This window comes from Symphalangus syndactylus, chromosome 12 (assembly GCF_028878055.3).
Source record: "Symphalangus syndactylus isolate Jambi chromosome 12, NHGRI_mSymSyn1-v2.1_pri, whole genome shotgun sequence".
NCBI classification, from domain to species: Eukaryota; Metazoa; Chordata; class Mammalia; order Primates; family Hylobatidae; genus Symphalangus; species Symphalangus syndactylus.
The window spans coordinates 61,649,121-61,669,368 of NC_072441.2; the positions used below are offsets into that span (position 1 = coordinate 61,649,121).

Sequence of the window (20,248 nt, forward strand, 5' to 3'; positions counted from 1 at the left end):
ACGCGCCACCACCCCTCCCTGGTTTTTCTCCTTTGAATGGAGGCGTGGTTTCGCCATGTCGCCCAGGCTGGTCTCCAGCTCCTGGCCTCGAATGGTCTGCCCGCCTCGGCCTCTCGAGGTGCTGGGACTGCAGACGGAGGCTCGCTCGCTCACTTGGTGCTCGGTGTTGCCCGGGCTGGAGTGCGGTGCCGTGGTCTTGGCTCGACGCAGCCTCCGCCTCCCAGCCGCCTGCCTTGCCCTCCCAGGGTACTGGGATTGCATCCACTGCCCGGCCGCCGCCCCGTCTGGGAGGTGGGGAGCCTCTCTGCCTGGCCGCCCATCGTCTGGGTTATGAGGAGCTCCTCTGCCCGGCCGCCCCGTCTGGGAGGTGAGGAGCGCCTCTGCCCAGCCGCCACCCCGTCTAGGAAGTGAGGAATGTCTCTGCCTGGCCGCCCATCGTCTGGCATGTGAGGAGCGACTCTGCCCGGCCGCCACCCCGTCTGGGAAGTGAGGAGCACCTCTGCCCGGCCGCCCCTTCTGGGAAGTGAGGAGGGCCTCTGCCCGGCCGCCCCGTCTGGGAAGTGAGGAGCGCCTCTGCCCGGCCGCCACGTCTGGGAAGTTAGGAGCGCCTGTGCCCGGCCACCCATCGTCTGGGAAGTGAGGATCGCCTGTGCCCGGCCACCCATCGTCTGGGACGTGAGGAGCGCCTCTGCCAGGCCGCCCCGTCTGGGAAGTGAGGAGCGCCTCTGCCCGGCCACCCATCGTCTGGGATGTAAGGAGCGCCTCTGCCCGGCCGCCCCATCCGGGAAATGAGGAGCCCCTCTGCCCGGCCGCCACCCAAACTAGGAAGTGAGGAGCATCTCTGCCCGGCTGCCCCGTCTGGGAAGAAGTGAGGAGCGCTTCTGCCCGGCCGCCCCGTCTGGGAAATGAGGAGCGCCTCTGCGATCTGCCCCGTCTGGGAAGTGAGGAGCGCCTCTGCCTGGCCGCCCCATCTGGGAAGTGAGGAGCGCCTCTGCCTGGCCGCCCCGTCGGGGAAGAAGTGAGGAGCACCTCTTCCCGGCCCCCCCATCTGGGAATTGAGGAGCGCCTCTGCGCGGCCGCCCCGTCTGGGAAGTGAGGAGCGCCTCTGCCCGGCCGCCCCGTCTGGGAAGTGAGGAGCGCCTCTGCGCGGCCGCCCCGTCTGGGAAGTGAGGAGCGCCTCTGCGCGGCCGCCCCGTCTGGGATGTGAGGAGCGTCTCTGCCCGGCCGCCCCGTCTGGGAAGTGAGGAGCGCCTCTGCCCGGCCGCCCCGTCTGGGAAGTGAGGAGCGCCTCTGCGCGGCCACCCTGTCTGGGAAGTGAGGAACGCCTCTGCCCGGCCGCCCCTTCTGGGATGTGAGGAGCGCCTCTGCCCGGCCGCCCCGTCTGGGAAGTGAGGAGCGCCTCTGCCCGGCTGCCCCGTCTGGGAAGTGAGGAGCGCCTCTGCCCGGCCACCCATCGTCTGGGATGTGAGGAGCACCTCTGCCCGGCCGCCACCCCGTCTAGGAAGTGAGGAGCGTCTCTGTCCGGCCGCCGCGTCTGGGAAGTGAGGAGCACCTCTGCCTGGCCGTCCCGTCTGGGATGTGGGGAGCGCCTCTGCCTGGCCGCCTCCTCTGGGAGGTCTACCACAGAGGCCAGAAGCAATGTGGGGGCTGGACATGGTGGCTCACGCCTGTAGTCCCAGTACTCTGGGAGGCCGAGGCGAGTTGATCTCTTGAGGCTAGGAGTTCGAGACCAGCCTGGCCAACATGGCGAAACATATGAAAAATACAACTGACAAACCAACCAACCAACCAAGCGACAACAAAACAGGTCTACCCTGGAGTCGTACTCTTATTTTTTCTATTTTCCTCCCTTTCTGATCCTTTATCCCACTGTCTTTTTCTTCCTCTTCCTTCTCCTTCTTCTTTGTCAAATAGAGGATTGAGTTATTATCATTGATCCATACAAAGTCCCTCTCTCATTTATTTTCTTTAATTCCCACCCCCCATTTCTATTCCCCATCTTCCCATGGGCAACCTTCCTAATATGTTTGATATGCATCTTTTTGTTTGTATGTACTTTTAGAAAATGTTTATTGTTTTGTGTGCGGAAAAAAAATTTAAGCCAGGCGCGGTGGCTCACGCTTGTAATCCCAGCACTTTGGGAGGCCGAGGCGGGTGGATCACGAGGTCAGGAGATCGAGACCACAGTGAAACCCCGTCTCTACTAAAAATACAAAAAAATTAGCCGGGCGTGGTGGCGGGCGCCTGTAGTCCCAGCTACTCGGAGAGGCTGAGGCAGGAGAATGGCGTGAACCCGGGAGGCAGAGCTTGCAGTGAGCCGAGATCGGGCCACTGCACTCCAGCCTGGGTGATAGAGCAAGACTCCGTCTCAAAAAAAAAAAAAAAAAAAAAAAAAAAAAATTTTAAAAAAAAGGATACTTTTCTAGGCATAAATAGCTAAAATGATGCAAAAATAAATGGAAAGCCTAACTAAAAAAATAAAAATAAAAAAATAATAAAATTGCCTAATATAAGTGGTTTTTTTTTTTTTTTTTTTTTTTTTGAGACGGACTCTTGCTCTGTCGCCCAGGCTGGAGTGCAGTGGCGCAATCTCGGCTCACTGCAAGCTCCGCCTCCCGGGTTCACGCCATTCTCCTGCCTCAGCCTCTCCGAGTAGCTGGGACTACAGGCGCCCGCCACCACGCCCGGCTAATTTTTTGTATTTTTTTTTAGTAGAGACGGGGTTTCACCGTGGTCTCGATCTCCTGACCTCGTGATCCGCCCGCCTCGGCCTCCCAAAGTGCTGGGATTACAAGCGTGAGCCACCACGCCCGGCCTAATAATATAAGTGTTTCTGTAAAGGGCCAAATAGTAAATATTTTAGGCTCTTCAGGCTGGATGGTCTCTTTTCCAAGTATTCAACTCTGTTATTGGAGCATGGCAACAGCTTTAGACAATATGTAAATGAATGGGCATAGCATTATTCCAAGAAAACCTTATTTACAAAGACAGCTGGCAGTCAGGACTTACCATGATTTGTTTTGGGCTATAGTTTGCCAATGCTTGGACTAGCACACAGTTCATGTTTTAGTCTATGTTCTTTAAATAAATATCCATTGTACTCCAAATTTAAAAAAATAAATAAATAAATCTTACATAAAATACAAAAAAATGACTATTTTATTTGTTTATTGATTGATTGATTGAGACAGAGTCCTGCTCTGTCGCCTAGTCAGCGATTCTCCTGCCTCAGCCTCCCAAGTAGCCGGGATTACAGGCATGTGCCACCACACTCAGCCAATTTTTTTTCGTATTTTCAGTAGAGACAGGATTTTGCCATGTTGGCCAGGCTGGTCTCCAACTCCTGACCTCAGGTGATCCGCGTGCCTCGGCCTCCCAAAGTGCTGGGATTACAGGCGTCAGCCACCACGCCTGGCCTCAAAAAATGACTATTTTGAATGCATTTGAAAAGCTGGCACAACTAGAGGGAAGTCAATCCTTAAAAAAAGAGAAATTTGCCAGGTGCATTGGCTCAAGCCTGTAATCCCAGCACTTTGGGAGGCCAAGGTGGGTGGATCACGAGGTCAGGAGTTCAAGACCAGCCTGGCCAACACGGTGAAACCCCATTTCTAAAAATACAAAAATTAGCTGGGCACAGTGGTGCATGCCTGTAGTCCCAGCTGCTCGGGAGGCTGAGGCAGGAGAATCGCTTGAACCTGGGAAGCGGAGGTCGCAGTGAGCCAAGATCGCACCACTGCATTCCAGTCTGGGCGACAGAGTGAGACTCCATCTCAAAAAGAAAAAAAAAAAAAAACAGAAATTTAAGGGGTCAGATTCAAGGGCATAAGGCTTTCCAGCTGAGGGCACTCCCCAGTTCACACAGTGTGAGCTAGAACTCAAACAGAAGGCTGTGGCTTGAAGAGTCTGGTACTGACTGAGCAAAGTGGCTCATACTTGTAATCCTAGCACTTTGAGAGGCCAAGGCAAGAGGATTGTTTGAGCCCAGAAGTTCAAGACCAGTCTGGGCAACAAAGTGAGACCTGGTCTCTACTAAAAATTAGCCTAGCGGGGTGGCACATACCTGTAGTCCCAGCTACACAGGAGTCTGAAGCAGGCAAATCACTTGAGTCCAGGAGGTAAGGCTACAGTGAGCTGTGTTCACACCACTGCACTCCAGCCTGGGCAACAGAATGAGACCTTGCCTCAAAAAAAAAGTTCAGTACTGCCAGAGCAGCTAAAAAATGAGAGGAAGATCAAAAAAAAGGAGGGAGCCACAGTAGGAAACATACCAAAATCTATTGTATAAACTTAGGTACCCAAATCACTGGCTATCCCCTAAACTGTGAAGATGCAAGGGAGACTCCAAGGAGCCTGGAGAAAACAGATGAAAGGCCAAAGAACTGAGCAGAGATTTCGGCACAAATCTCTGGTATCCACAAGAGGGGAGAAAGAGTTTGCATTTTGAGGCTACTTAAGTTAAATAATTGCCTGTATAAAAATCAAACTTTTTATGTAGGAAGAGAACTGAATTCAGAGCCTCAAGAGTGAAGCTGCAATGTGCAGATTACATTTACAAAATAATTAGACATAGTTAAAAAAAAACAAAAAGTGACTCCCAGTTAGGAGAAAAGACAATCATTAGAAACTGAGCCTGGTATAAGCAAGCACAGGTCCAAATTACCAAACAAGGACTACACTAGCAAACAAGCAGCTACTCTCAGTATGTTGAAGGACCTAAAGAAAAATAAAAATATAATCATAATGAATGAACGGATGGAAAAATCTTACAAAAAAATTATACAAATCTGAAAATGAAAAGTATAATATTTGAAATGAAAAATTCACTGTTGAATTTGAAGCTGCAGTGCCACATACATGCCACTGCACATCAACCTGGTGGTAGAACAAGAACCTGTCTTTAAAAATTCACAATTTATCAACAGATTGCTAATAGCAAAAGAAAGGGTCAGTGAACATTAAATCAACTTAAAATAATCCAAATGAACACAGGGGAAGCCTGGGCAACATGGTGAAACCCTAACTCTAAAAAAAAATACAAAATTGGCTAGGCTGATGGTACACGCCTGTAGTCCCAGCTACTTGAGAGGCTGAAGTGGGAGGATTGCTTGAGCCCAGGAGACCAAAGCTGCAGTGAGCTGTGATCATGCCACCACACTCCAGCCTGGGTGACAGAGAAAGATCAATTTGTTTACTCTCTGCTCAAGGCCAGTGGAGAAAGAAAAATAAAAATGAAAATTTTTGTTCATTGTTTTGCTAAGCTTCTACCAATGATGAGACATTAAAAACTTTAGATAAAATCTTACCTTTTTTTGTCAAATTTTTCCATACATTCTAGAGGCTGAATGAACTGAAGAACTTCATCCCATTGACCATCAAGTATTAGCTGCCTAAATAAAAAATTTTAAAAAACCAGCATGTCACCAAATTCAGGTTATACTAATTAAAAGCAGAATAGATAACAAAACAGCATTCAAACTTCATAAAGCACATAACGAGATTAACATTTTATTTGATTCCTCAAATAAATTTTTCATAATTTTTTTTTCTTTGAGATGGGAGTGTCACTCTGTTGCCCAGGCTGGAGTGCAATGGCACAATCTCGGCTCACTGCACCCTCCAACTCCTGTGTTCAAGCGATTCTCCTGCCTCAGCTACCCGAGGAGCTGGGACTACAGGCTTGCGCCACTACGCCCCACTAATTTTTTTGTATTTTTAGTAGACACAGGGTTTCACCATGTTGGCCAGGCTGGTCTCAAGCTCCTGACCTCAGGTGATCCACCCACCTCCACCTCTCAAAGTGCTGGGATTACAGGCGTGAGTCACCTCACCTGGCCTAAATTTTTCATAACTTATTTGTAACAACATACACTATATGAGAAGAATTTGTGAATCTGCAACCACTCATACTAATGTATATGTGGTTTTTGACCTATGTAAAAACATTGGATACGCCAGGCGTGGTGGCTCACGCCTGTAATCCCAGCACTTTGGGAGGCCAAGGCGGGCAGATCACCTGAGGTCAGGAGTTTGAGACCACCCTGGCCAACATGGCAAAACCCCATCTCTACTAAAAGTACGAAAATAGCTGGCCGTGATGGCGGGCACCTGTAATCCCAGCTACTCAGGAGGTTGAGGCAGGAGAAGCTTGAACCTGGGCGGCAGAGGTTGCAGTGAGCCAAGATCACGCCACTGCACTCCAGCCTGGGCAACAAAAGAGAGACTGTCTCAAAAAAAAAAAAAAAATTGGACTAAGCTTAAAAGTTCCTATATTTCCATATTCATCTTACAGTTTTAAAGCTATTATATATTATTTTAAGAACCGGTGGCTGGGCACAGTGGCTGATGTCTGTGGTCCCAGCACTTTAGGAAGCTAAGGTAAGCAATTCACTTGAGCTCAGGAGTTCGAAACCAGCCTGGGAAACATGGCGAAACCCTGTCTCTACAAAAAATAAAAAAATTAGCCAGGCATGGTGGTACATGCCTGTGGTCCCAGCTACTCAGGAGGCTGAGGTGGGAGGATCACTTGAGCCCAGATGTCAAGGCTGCAGTGAGCTGAGATTGTGCCACTGCACTCCAGCCTGGGCAACAGAGTGAGACCCTGTCTCAAAAAAACACACACAAAAAAGAAAGAACAGATGATCACTTGAGCCCAGCAGTTCAAGACTAGCCTGGGCAACATGCAAAACCCCATCTCTACAAAAAATTTAAAAATTAGCTGGGCATGGTGGTACATGCCTGTAGTCCCAGCTATTCAGAAAGCTGAGGTGGGATAATCGCTTGAGTTAAGAAGGTCATGGCTGCAGTGACCATGGTCATGCCACTCCACTCCAGCCTGGCAGCCTAGGTGACATAGCAAGACCCTGTTTCAAAAAAAAACGTAAAAAGAATTTTAAAAGCTGGGAGTGGGCCAGGCATGGTGGCTCTCAGCATTTTTGGAGGCCGAGGCAGACAGATCACCTGAGGTCAGGAGTTCAAGACCAGCCTGGCCAACACGGCAAAACCCCATCTCTACTAAAAATACAAAAATTAGCCAGGTGTGGTGGCAGGTGCCTGTAATCCCAGCTTACTCAGGAAGCTGAAGCAGGGAGAATCGCTTGAACCTAGAAGGCACAAGTTACAGTAAGCCAAAGTCGCACCACTGCAGTCCAGCCTGGGTGACAGAGTGAGACTCCGTCTAAAAAAAAAAAAAAAAAAAGGCTGAGAGTGGTGGCTCACACCTGTAATCCCAACATGTTAGGAGGCTGAGGCAACATGATGAAAACTCATCTCAACTGGGGGTGATTTTGCATACTGTCAGGACATTTGGCAACATCTAAAGACATTTTTGGTAGTCACAACTAGGGATACTACTGGGATCTAGTGGGTGGATCTACTGGGATCTAGTTGGGGATGCTGTTTAACATCCTACAACAAAGGACAACCCTCCACAACAAAGAATTAGCTGGCTCAGATGCTAGCAGTGCCAAGGCTGAGAAACTCTGCTCTACATTGTGAATTCTATGTAAAATCTACAGCTTTGAGAATACAGTTTACACTAAGAATGAAAACAGCAAGGAATAAGAACAAGTTTCATCCTACTTTAAATGGTCTATGGGAATATCCAAAAGTTACAAGGCATTCTTATATCTTTTCTTTTACAACGGCAATTTCCCTATTTTTGAATGTTTTAGAACAGAGAAATTTTAAATGGGAAGGATGGGCAGGAAGACCTACATAGGATTAACAATATGCTGCAAAGAAGAAATATTAATAAAAGCAAGATGGGCACAGTGGCTCATGCCTGTAAATCCCAACACTTTGGGAGGCCAAGGTGGGAGAATCATTTGAGGCCAGGAGTCCAAGACCAGCCAAGGGCAATATAGCAAGATCCCATCTCTATAAAAAAAATTTAAAATAAAGAAATTTTTTAAATAAAAATAAGGTAATCACTGTATATCATAATCATTTTATAAAGGTGCATTTCAATATTTAAAATGTAAGAAAGGACACAATTTCAAAGGCAAGCCCTTTAAGATGAACATATTTAGTTTTGTTTTTTTGTGTTTTTTGTTTTTTGTTTTTTTTTGAGACAGTCTTGCTCTGTCGCCCGGGCTGGAATGCAGTGGCACGATCTCGGCTCACTGCAAGCTCCGCCTCCTGCGTTCACACCATTCTCCTGCCTCAGCCTCCCAAGTAGCTAGGACTACAGGCACCCACCACCACGCCCGGCTAATTTTTTGTATTTTTAGTAGAGACGGGGTTTCACCACGTTAGGCAGGATGGTCTCGATCTCCTGACCTCGTGATCCACCTGCCTCGGCCTCCCAAAGTGCTGGGATTACAGGCGTGAGCCACTGTGCCCGGCCGAACATATTTAGTTTAATAAAAAAACCTACTATTTTATTATTCTTTGCATTTCACCTCAGACCAGTAAAATTTCATCATAAATCAAGCAGGAGGGAACTTGAGAGCAGCCACTGTTAACTTCTAGGAGTATTAATGCTTGAAAGGTAGTACGTAAAAAAATACTACACTATTAACTAAGCTCCCTGGGGCTGGATGACATTCATAACACAAAATATAGGGAAATGCGAGCGCCTCTGTGCGGCCGCCCTGTCTGGGAAGTGAGGAGCACCTCTGCCTGGCCGCCCCTTCTGGGATGTGAGGAGCGCCTCTGCCCGGCTGCCCCGTCTGGGAAGTGAGGAGCGCCTCTGCGCGGCCACCCCATCTGGGAAGTGAGGAGCGCCTCTACCTGGCCACCCATCGTCTGGGATGTGAGGAGCACCTCTGCCCGGCCGCCCCGTCCGGGAAGTGAGGAGCCCCTCTGCCCGGCCGCCCCGTCCGGGATGTGAGGAGCGCCTCTGCCCGGCCGCCCCGTCCGGGAAGTGAGGAGCGCCTCTGCCCGGCCGCCCCGTCGGGGAAGTGAGGAGCGTCTCTGCGCGGCCACCCCATCGGGTAAGTGAGGAGCGCCTCTGCCCGGCCGCCCCTTCTGGGATGTGAGGAGCGCCTCTGCCCGGCCGCCCCTTCTGGGATGTGAGGAGCGCCTCTGCCCGGCCGCCCCGTCTGGGAAGTGAGGAGCGCCTCTGCCCGGCCACCCCTTCTGGGATGTGAGGAGCCCCTCTGCCCGGCCGCCCCATCTGGGAAGTGAGGAGCGCCTCTGCCCGGCCGCCCCGTCTGGGAAGTGAGGAGCGCCTCTGGCCGGCCGCCCCTTCTGGGATGTGAGGAGTGCCTCTGCCCGGCCGCCCCTTCTGGGATGTGAGGAGCGCCTCTGCCCGGCCGCCCCGTCTGGGAAGTGAGGAGCGCCTCTGCCCGGCCGCCCCGTCGGGGAAGTGAGGAGCGCCTCTGTGCGGCCACCCATCGTCTGGGATGTGAAGAGCGCCTCTGCCCGGCCGCCACCCCGTCTAGGAAGTGAGGAGCACCGCTGCGCAGCCGCCCCGTCTGGGAAGTGAGGAGCACCTCTGCCCAGCCACCCCTTCTGGGATGTGAGGAGCACCTCTGCCCGGCCGTCCCGTCTGGGAGGTCTACCAGAGGCCAGAAGCAATGTGGGGGCTGGATGTGGTGGCTCACGCCTGTAGTCCCAGTACTCTGGGAGGCCGAGGCAGGTTGATCACTTGAGGCTAGGAGTTCAAGACCAGCCTGGCCAACATGGCGAAACATATGAAAAATACAACTGACCAACCAACCAACCAAGCGACAACAAAACAGGTCTACCCTGGAGTCATACTCTAATTTTTTCTGTTTTCCTCCCTTTCTGATCCTTTATCCCACTTTCTTTTTCTTCCTCTTCCTTCTCCTTCTTCTTTGTCAAATAGAGGATTGAGTTATTATCATTGATCCATACAAAGTCCCTCTCTCATTTATTTTCTTTAACTCCCACCCCCCATTTCTATTCCCCGTCTTCCCATGGGCAACCTTCCTAATATGTTTGATATGCATCTTTTTGTTTGTATGTACTTTTAGAAAATGTTTATTGTTTTGTGTGCAAAAAAAAAAAATTAAAATATATATATATAGGGAAATGCGACACGTTTAAATAGACTCCCCTAATATAATAAAGTTTTGTTGTTGCTGTTGTTGTTGAATGGTTCCTTTTCATAAGTTAGGAACACTTCATTTTTCTTTTTTTTTTTTTTTCTGAGATGGATTTCCTTCTTGTCGCCCAGGCTGGAATGCAATGGTACGATCTCAGCTCACTGAAACCTCCGCCTCCTGGGAGGAACACTTCATTTCTGGAGGCTTTCCAAGTCACAAAATGCCACATGTCCAAGAATCTGTACTTCTTGTCAAGAATATTTGGTATCTCATAAAAATAGAATACATTTCTGCCTGCAAATTTGGGATTTTCCATTTCTATCCAATCCAAACTAGAACATATTTAGCTTTCCATTTTGGCAAACATGTTACTTCACTTTGCCTTGCAATTCCACCTCTAAGAATCTTGTCCTAAGGAAATAATCCAATATATAGAAAAAGTCTCAGCCAGGTGCAGTGGCTTGCGTCTGTAATCCCAGCACTTTGGGAGGCCGAGGCAGGCAGATCACCTGAGGTCAGGAGTTCGAGCCCAGCCTTGCCAACATGGTGAAACCTTGCCTCTACTAAAAATACAACAGCCGGACATGGTGGTGTGTACCTGTAGTCCCAGCTACCTGGGAGGCTAAGGCGAGAGAATCACTTGAACCCAGGAGGTGGAGGTTGCAGTGAGCTGAGATCATGCCACTGCACCCCAGCCTGGGTGACAAAGTAAGCCTCTATCTCAACAACAACAACAAAAAAAGGCTCAAGTATAAAAGATGTTCTGTAGAGCAATTATTTAAGATAAATTGGGAACAATTGTGTAAAATGAGGGGAACCATTAGGAAATTAAGTGAACGGAAAATTTTTATTTGTAGCTGGAATTACAGGCGCACACCACTATGCCCGGCTAATTTTAGTATTTTTAGTAGAGACGGGGTTTCACCACGTTGGCCAGGCTGGTCTCGAACTCTTTTTTTTTTTTTTTTTTTTTTTGAGACGGAGTCTTGCTCTGTCGCCCAGGCTGGAGTGCAGTGGCGCAATCTCGGCTCACTGCAAGCTCCGCCTCCCGGGTTCAAGCCATTCTCCTGCCTCAGCCTCTCCGTGTAGCTGGGACTACAGGCGCCCGCCACCACGCCTGGCTAATTTTTTGTATTTTTAGTAGAGACGGGGTTTCACCGTGGTCTCGATCTCCTGACCTCGTGATCCACCCGCCTCGGCCTCCCAAAGTGCTGGGATTACAAGCGTGAGCCACCGCGCCCGGCGGTCTCGAACTCTTGACCTTAGGTGATCCACCGGCCTTGGCCTCCCAAAGTGCTGGGATTACAGGCGTGAGCCACCACTCCTGGCCTTTTTTAATTTTTTATTTAATTTATTATTTATTTATTTATTTAGTCTTGCTCTGTCACCAGGCTGGAGTACAGTGGCACCATAATGGCTCACTGCAACCTCTGCCTCTTGGGCTCAAGTGATTTTCCTGCCTTAGCCTTCTGAGTAGCTGGGACTAGAGGCATGCACCACCACACCCAGCTAATTTTTGTATTTTTAGTAGAGATGGGGTTTCACTACGTTGGCCAGTCTGGTCTCAAACTCCTGACCTCAGGTGATCCGCCTGCCCTGGACTTGCAAATGGCTAGGATTACAGGTGTGAGCCACCATGCCTAGACTGAAAATTTTTTAAATATAAGTTTGTAATCACACAGAGAAACCTTGTGATGTTAATAGATAAGGCATGACTCTAAATTATAAACACAACAGAATTGTTACTTTTAATAGATGTAAAAAAAAAGATGCACAGAAATTACACTCTAAGAATGATAACAGCAAGGAATCAGAATGATATTATGTCTGGGTGGTGGGGTAATTTTTCTTTTTTTTATCTTTCTACATTTTCTATAATGAACACATTTTATTTCTATGGCCAAAAAATGGTATTTCAGAAACATTTTCTTTACCTTTTCAAAGTCTCCAATTTTCTTAGTCAAATTATCTTTTATTATGATACCACAACCGCAATGGAGTGGTGACTCTTGTTCTTTTTAACAGACCTCTGGGTCTTACTACTGAAAACATTATACAGAAAGCATTACTTTGTAAATGTTCCTTTTTTTTATTTTTGTATTTTTCAGACGGAGTCTCACTCTGCTGCCCAGGCTGGAGTGCAATGGCACGATCTCAGCTCACTGCAACCTCCGCCTCCCTGGTTCAAACGATTCTCCTGCCTCAGCCTCCCGAGTAGCTGGGATTACAGGCATGTGCCACCATGCCTGGTTAATTTTTATATTTTTAGTAGAGGTGGGATTTCACCATGTTGGCCAGGCTGGTCTCAAACTCCTAACCTCAAGTGATCCGCCTGCCTCAGCCTCCCAAAGTGCTGGGATTACAGACATGAGCCACCACGCCCGGCCTATGTTGTAAATGTTCTATTTTTAAAATATTTTTTTAAATTATACTTACATAGCCTTTTCATGATTATAAAGTTCTATCTGTATTATATATATTACCCTATTAATACTTAACATTTCTTTGAAGGAGCTACAAACTTCACAGTATAATGAAATCATACCTCAGGAAAAGCATATCATCTGAAAACAGGCCATTTATGACTCCACTTTCCTTCTCCAGGGCCAGCATACTAATGTGAAGCTTCTTTGAATTCAGGAAGTCCAAAATTAGCTTAATGATTTCAACCTCTTTTACATTCACTGTTTCTTCAGCCGTCATATTGATAGCCTAAATATGAAACAGAAAAACAATAAAGCCAGTCCTGTTGATTTATTTCTAAGTTTAACTGCCTGGAAACTACACATAACAGGTATACTGGGAATCTTTAGTACGCATATTCTGAAGTGAAGTTAACTTAGTATTTATCAAAATCAAGTCATTCTTTAATGTGTGACAATGGTATGGCCATGATTTTTTAAAGTCTTTATCTTTGAGATACATACTGGAATAATTACAGATTAAATGATATAAAGTTTGTGATTTACATGAAAATAATAGAAGAGTGGGAAGAGATAAAGATGAAACAAGAATGATTATGGTTACTGAATCAGGGTGACAGGTAAATGAGGGTTTATTATATAATCCTGTCTACTCCTACGTGTTTAAAATTTTCCACAATAGAGAATATTTTAAAAAGTCATTAATAACCAAACCATGTTTAGCTATGTCCCAAATACATTGTCCCAGGTATGCTCTAATACATTCACTCAATAAGTACTTAATGCCTTTTCTCTGTGACATGATTCTGTACTCAGGAGACATTGGCCTTGCTTTAAGAAGCTTTAGTCTAGCAGCAATACCTAAATGATGACTTGGTCAGTACAGTGGAGCCAAACAAAACAAGGTTAGTTAAGATGTGCAACTTTAGGCCAGGTGTAGTGGCGTATGCCTATAATCCCAGTACTTTGGGGGCCAAAGTGGGGGGATTGCTTGAGCTCAGGAGTTCAAGACCAGCCTGGGAACCATGGCAAAACCACATCTGTACAAAAAAAATAAAAAAATTAGCAGGGCAAGATGGTGTGTGTCTATAGTCCCAGCACTCTGGAGGCTGAGGTGGGAGGATCGCTTGAGCCCAGGAGATCAAGGCTGCAGTGAGCAAAGATCGTGCCACTGCACTACAGCCTGAGCAACAGAATGAGACTCCGTCTCAAAAAAAAAAAAAAGAAAGAAAAAAGTGCAACTTTATAATATGGGTAATATCAGTGATATTTCAATACTCTCTAAGCTTCCTTCTAACTCTTACCTGTAGGTCTGCTACAACTGAGCACATAATGCTCAGGTTATGAATCCATCAAGATTTAGACCTGGGAGGCCTGTAAGATCATTTGTTCAACATTCTAATTTTACCAGTGAGGCCACACAAGTTAAATGGCCTAAACTGTTGCAGTTTTCAAATGTTAAGGCTCAGAGCAATGCAAAATACCACCACACTAGGAGAGTAACCACAAAGAAACTTCATCAGATGAAACAGACTATAAGCATATCTTTCTCACAGGACCAACTTACTCTAACCAAGCTTGCAGAAACATAAACATACACATGTGGACTGGGTGTAGTGACTCACGCCTGTAGTCCCAGCACTTTGGGAGGCTAAGGCAGGAGGATCACTTGAGCCCAGAAGTTAGAAGTTACATACAGTGAGCTATGATCACACCACTGCCCACCTCTGAACAACAGAGGAAGACCATGTCTCTAAACAAACAAAACAAAAAATATATGTAGGCCCACAGGTTAGTGTTGTTTCCATTTCTTTACTTTTGGGTTGATTCATTTGTTCATAACAAGAAATGCAAATGTCTAGCAGACTAGAATGCTCTCATCAGCAGATGAGTACATTTTCTCCCTCAGATAGAGGCCTGGGCACGGTGGCTCACACCTGTAGTTCCAGCACTTTGAGAGGTCGAGGTGGGAGGATCACATGAGCCCAAGAGTGCGAGACCAGCCTGGGCAACATGGCGAAACATGGTCTCTACAAAAAATATAAAAATTAGCCAGCATGTGTGCCTGTAGTTCCAGTTACTCAGGAGGCTGAGGTGGAAAGACCACTGGAGCCCCAGAAGTTGAGGCTACAGTGAGAGGTGATCATACCACTGCACTCCAGCCTGGTAGCGTGAGACTCTGTCTCAAAAAACAAAAAACAACAAAAAAAAGAAGGCTGGGCACAGTGACTCACACCTGTAATCTCAGCACTTTGGGAGGCTGAGACGAGTGATTACAAGATCAGGAGTTTGAGGCCAGCCTGGCCAACATGGTGAAACCTTGCCTCTACGAAAAATACAAAAATTAGCTGAGCGTGGTGGCGCGCACCTGTAATCCCAGCTACTTGGGAGGCTGAGGCAGGAGAATTGCTTGCACCCAGGAGGCGGAGGTTGCAGTGAGCCAAGATGGTGCCACTGCACTCCAGCCTGGGCAATAGAGCCAGACTCCATCTCGGAAAAAGAAAAACTAACAAACAAACAAAAAAAAGGTGCTAGGGTAAACAAGGGACAAACCACAGAAAAATAATTATACGACTCACTCAAATATTTAATGACATCAGACTACACAAATCCCTCTGCAGAGTAAGAATATGTCTGTCTCAGGAAACAGTAAATCACAAACTTATCTCCCAACACATCAGCTACCCAACTCCGCATGCCTTAGGTTTCCCTTTGCTATCTTCTGAGCTGACCAGCATCCTCCTGTTCATAGACTTCGTCCAAAAGAGGATACGATAAAATGAGTAAGATTTCCACTCACTAAATTCTTTTTTTTTTTTTTAAGACAGGGTCTTGCTCTATCACCTAGGTTAGAGTGCAGTTGCATGACCATGGCTCATTGCAGCCTTGACCTCCCAGGCTCAAGTGATCCTCCCACTTCAGCCTTCCAAGTACCTGGGATGAGAGGTGTGTGCCACCATACCCAGCTAATTTTTTATTTTATTTTTTGTAGAGACAGGGTCTACCTATGTTGCCCAGGCTGCTCTCGAACTCCTGGGCTCAAGCAATCCTCTCGCCTTGGCTTCCCAAAGTGTTGGGATTACAGGGATGAGCCACTGTGCCCACCTTTTTTTTTTTTTTTCAGGTTATCTGTGGAAACTACTCATTAAATTCTGATCACATCAGAACTGTCTCCCTAATATTATTCTTAGAGCACACTGATTAGTGATTTTAGCATTCCCCAAATCTTTAGACAATTCTTCTTTTTTTTAATTTTTACTGTTCCTTGCAGAGCAGGCTACCCAATAGGCAGTGTGCCCAGAGTAGCCCTTCAGGTAATTCTTACTAGCAAAAAAATGGCTTTTACTAATTTAACTCTCAGAAAAAAATATTCCTTCCTCTGTAGGTTCTTAGAGGGCACATCACATATATCTCCACATACCAACCACACAAACTTAATGCACAATTGGGACTATAATTTTCTAATATAGCTCAATATACCAATGATACTAAACATTGTATAGGCTTCATATTCAACATTCAATCTAAATATCAGTCCAGATATAAAGTTACTCTGAATGGAATTTATGGCAATAGTCCCACTTTAAATAATAACTACAAGTTTAATGCTGCAGTCATTTTTGGTTAATAAAGCCTAAAAGAACTACGTTCTTACAAATACATATTTTATACTGACAGTTGAAGGTAACAGAAAATATATCCTAATTAACTTAAAATTGGTTCAAGTTTTTTTTTAAAAAAACTAATTAAAAAAAGACAAGTTTTAATTCTATACCTTGAAATTCCCAGTAGAATAATATATTTTAATCACCCAACCCAGAATTTTTTTTTTTTTTAAGACAAGAGTCTCGCTCTGTTGCCCAGGCTGGAGTGCAGTGGCAATCTCAGCTTGCTGCAATCTCCGCCTCCCAGGTTTAAGCAATTCTCTTGCCTCAGCCTCCTGGGTAGCTGGGATTACAGGCGTGCACTTGCACACCTGGCTAATTTTTTGTATTTTTAGTAGAGACAGTGTTTCGCCATGTTTGCCAGGCTGGTCTGAAACTCCTGACCTCAGGCGATCTGCCCACCTCGGCCTCCCAAAGTGCTGGGATTACAGGCATGAGACACCGCGCCTGGCCCAAAATTTTAATTCTTATAAGCTTCACTGTTACTGAATATAGTATAAATATAGGCATAGGCACATGCTTGATAACTGTATCTTAGAATTATTCTCTTCTAACTCCCTTGTATTACTGAAACATTTATACAAGCTCCCAAAATCCTACCTCTATAAGTGATATATACTGCATACTTTTTTTTTTTTTTTCCCAGATGGAGTCTTGCTCTGTCACCCAGGCTAGAGTGCAGTGGCACAATCTCGGTTTACTGCAACCTCTGCCTCCCGTGTTCAAGTGATTCCCCTTCCTCAGCCTCCCAAGTAGCTGGGATCACAGGTGCCTGCTACCGCGCCCGGCTAATTTTTGTATTTTTAGTAGAGATGGGGTTTCACCATCTTAGCAGGGCTGGTCCTGAACTCCTGACCTCGTGATCCACCCGCCTCAGCCTCCCAAAATGCTGGGATTACAGGCATGAGCCACCACGCCCAGCTATATACATATTTCAAACATCTATTTCCTGTAGTCCCAGCTACTTTGGAAGGCTGAGGTGGGCAACATAGTGAGACCTTATCTCAAATAAATAAATAAATAAATAAATAACTATTCACCACAAAGTTAGAACTTTTCTCTAATTCAGAGAAATAGAATTCAATAATAATTACTTCTTCCCCCCTCCTCTGGGGGAGCTATAAATCTGTAAAAGATTTTAACAAGTTTAGGAACCACTAAAATTATCTTATAAAATGAGATGCACACATAATCATAATATGTGTTCAATAAATAAATATTAGCTGAATTAACTTGAGATGTAAAAAGTCACTGAAGAAATGTCTCTACAAAAGTATAGAACAGATGACTATGGTTTTGTTTTTTTGTTTGTTTGTTCTAGACAGGGTCTTATTCTGAGGCCCAGGCAGGAGTGCAGTGGCTCAATCATGGCTCACTGCAGCCTTGGCCTTCTGGGCTCAAGCAATCCTCCCACCTCAGCCTCCCAAGTAGCTGGGACCACAGGCATGTGCCACTGGGCCCAGCTAATTTTTTTGTTTGTTTGTTTTTGTTTTTTTGTAGAGATTGGGTTTCGCCATGTTGCCCAGGCTTAGTCTGACTGCTTGAACTCCTGAGCTCAAGCAAGCCACCCGTCTCAACCGCCAAAGTACTGGGATTACAGTCATGAGCCATCATGCCTGGCCCAGAGGACTTTGTTTTTAATTGTTTTCAAAAACTCACTGAAAAGGATGGAGCTGTGACTGAAGCAATCCAGCTATTTAGCCTAAGCACGTGCCAATACGCCCAGCTAATTTTTTGTATCTTTAGTAGAGATGGGGTTTCACCATATTGGCCAAGATGGTCTCGACCTCCTGATCTTGTGATCCGCCTGCCTCAGCCTCCCAAAGTGCTGGGGGATTACAACAGGCATGAGCCACCGCGCCTGGCCTTAATTAACTTTTTTTAAAAAACATTTTTGAGCTTAATTTTAATTAATTTAATATGTATTTAATAATACATATATAATTTACCATCTTCACCATTTTTATGTGTACAGTTCAATGGTAATAAATAAATCTATATTCCATCCTTGCCTTCCCTCTTTCCCTTCTGGCCTCTGGTTAAAATCACAAAAATGTAATTGTGAATTTTCCTTTAAAAAGTAAATTTTACTTATATCCAATATCCAGAGTAGGTAAAGAAATAAGAGTGTTCTCATGCACACATATGTTTATTGCAGCACTACTCACAATACCAAAGACTTGGAACCAACCCAAATGTCCAACAACGATAGACTGGATTAAGAAAATGTGGCACATATACACCATGGAATACTATGCAGCCATAAAAAATGATGAGTTCATGTCCTTTGTAGGGACATGGATGAAACTGGAAACCATCATTCTCAGCAAACTATCGCAAGGACAAAAAACCAAACACCACATGTTCTCACTCATAGGTGGGAATTGAACAATGAGAACACATGGACACAGGAAGGGAAACATCATACTCTGGGGACTGTTGTGGGCTGGGGGGGTGGGGATAGCATTAGGAGATATACCTAATGCTAAATGACAAGTTAATGGGTGCAGCACACCAACATGGCACATGTATACATATGTAACAAACCTGCACATTGTGCACATGTACCCTAAAACTTAAAGTATAATAATAATACAATTAAAAAAAAAGAAATAAGAGTGTTCTTTAAAAATAAGTATGTCTGGAAACCAGCTAGAAGGTATTTAGTATTTTAGTCCTTAGATAAAATTAACATACACTGAAATTAATTCCAGATGGGGTCTCTATGTGGACTCCTATTGATTACTATCTTAGCAAAACAAGATTAGAAGGATGTATTAAAGGGTTAGAAATAAAATTATTTTTAGAAATCTAAGATTAAAGGTAAAATGTTAATAATACATAAGAAACCGCCAAGCGCGGTGGCTCATGGCTGTAATCCCAACACTTTGGGAGTCCGAAGCAGGTGGATCACGAGGTCAGGAGTTCAAGACCAGCCTGGCCAAGACGGTGAAACCCCATCTCTACTAAAAATACAAACAAATTGGCCAGGCGCAGTGGCTCATGCCTATAATCCCAGCACTTTGGGAGGCTGAGGCTGGTGGATAACCTGAGGTCAGGAGTTCGAAACCAGCCTGGCCAACATGATAAAACCCTGTCTCTACTGAAAATACAAAAATTAGCCAGCCGTGGTGGTGCATGCCTGTGGTCCCAGCTCCTCAGGAAGCTAAGGCAGGAGAAATCACTTGATTCTCACTTGAACCTGGGAGGCAGAGGTTGCAGTGAACCAAGGTTGCACCACTGTACTCCAGCCTGGGTGACAGAGCAAGACTCTGTCTCAAAATAAATAAATAAAATTTTTAAAAAATTACCCAGGCGTGGTGGCAGGCACCTCTAATCCCAGCTACTCAAGAACCTGAGGCAGAGAATTGCTTGAACCCGGGAGGTGGAGGCTGCAGTGAGCCGAGATCACACCACTGCACTCCAGCCTGGGCAACAGAGAAAGACTCCGTCCAAAAAAAAAAGAAAGAAAATATTCTAGTAATAAAAATATATTGACTGTGTATTTCCATACAAAGATATGGCAAAACTTCTGAAAAAATATCACTGGTAGCTTTCTAACCAAATATAAGTAGATATGATTTAATTAAATGTCCTTTTCCCACGGTGACGACCTATCCACACAAGAACATGCCTCTAGCAAAAGATCTCCTTCATCCCTCCCCAGAAGAGGAGAAGAAGAAACACAAGAAGAAACGCCTAGTGCAGAGCCCCAATTCCTTCTTCATGGATGTGAAATGCCCAGGATGCTATAAAATCACCATGGTCTTTAGCCATGCACAAATGGTAGTTTTGTGTGTTGGCTGCTCCACTGTCCTCTGCAAGCCTACAGGAGGAAAAGCAAGGCTTACAGAAGGATGTTCCTTCAGGAGGAAGCAGCACTAAAAGCACTCTGAATCAAGATGAGTGGGAAACCATCTCAATAAACACATTTTGGATAAAAATAAAAAAAATTAAAATTAAAATTAAATGTTCATTTGCAATGCGGTTAAACACACATTATGAAGGAAGAAAAACACAACAGGCCAAGAATTATTATAAATATAAGGTTAAGAGAACTAGGGCACAGTCATTATAAACCTTATAGTCATGACAAAAGTGCTTAAGAAAGGCTCCATTAATCCGCAATTCCATCTCACACAGTAAAAAC

General features: G+C 45.6%; 2 protein-coding genes across 5 annotated transcripts in view; one reads left to right on the forward strand and one right to left on the reverse strand.

Moving 5' to 3' along the window:
* Positions 1-20,248, reverse strand: part of WDR47 (WD repeat domain 47) — a 78,532-nt gene that overhangs the window by 46,240 nt on the left and 12,044 nt on the right. For all 4 annotated transcript variants that reach the window (XM_063624440.1, XM_063624439.1, XM_063624438.1 and 1 more), the window contains exons 2-3: positions 12,556-12,722; positions 5,304-5,387 (exon numbers count right to left, since the gene is read on the reverse strand). In XM_063624440.1, coding sequence (XP_063480510.1) covers positions 5,304-5,387; positions 12,556-12,713 — 242 coding nt within the window. In that variant the 5' untranslated portion in view covers positions 12,714-12,722. The remainder of the gene's footprint in view (positions 1-5,303; positions 5,388-12,555; positions 12,723-20,248) is intronic.
* LOC134733781 (small ribosomal subunit protein eS27-like) lies at positions 19,588-20,067 on the forward strand. Its single transcript, XM_063624451.1, has one exon. It carries the CDS (start codon positions 19,729-19,731, stop codon positions 19,981-19,983), a length of 255 nt encoding a protein of 84 aa, XP_063480521.1. The 5' UTR covers positions 19,588-19,728; the 3' UTR covers positions 19,984-20,067.

Coding starts and splice junctions, on each gene's coding strand:
- LOC134733781 (XM_063624451.1), top strand. CDS start 19,729: ATGCCTCTAGCAAAAGATCTCCTTCATCCCTCCCCAGAAGAGGAGAAG.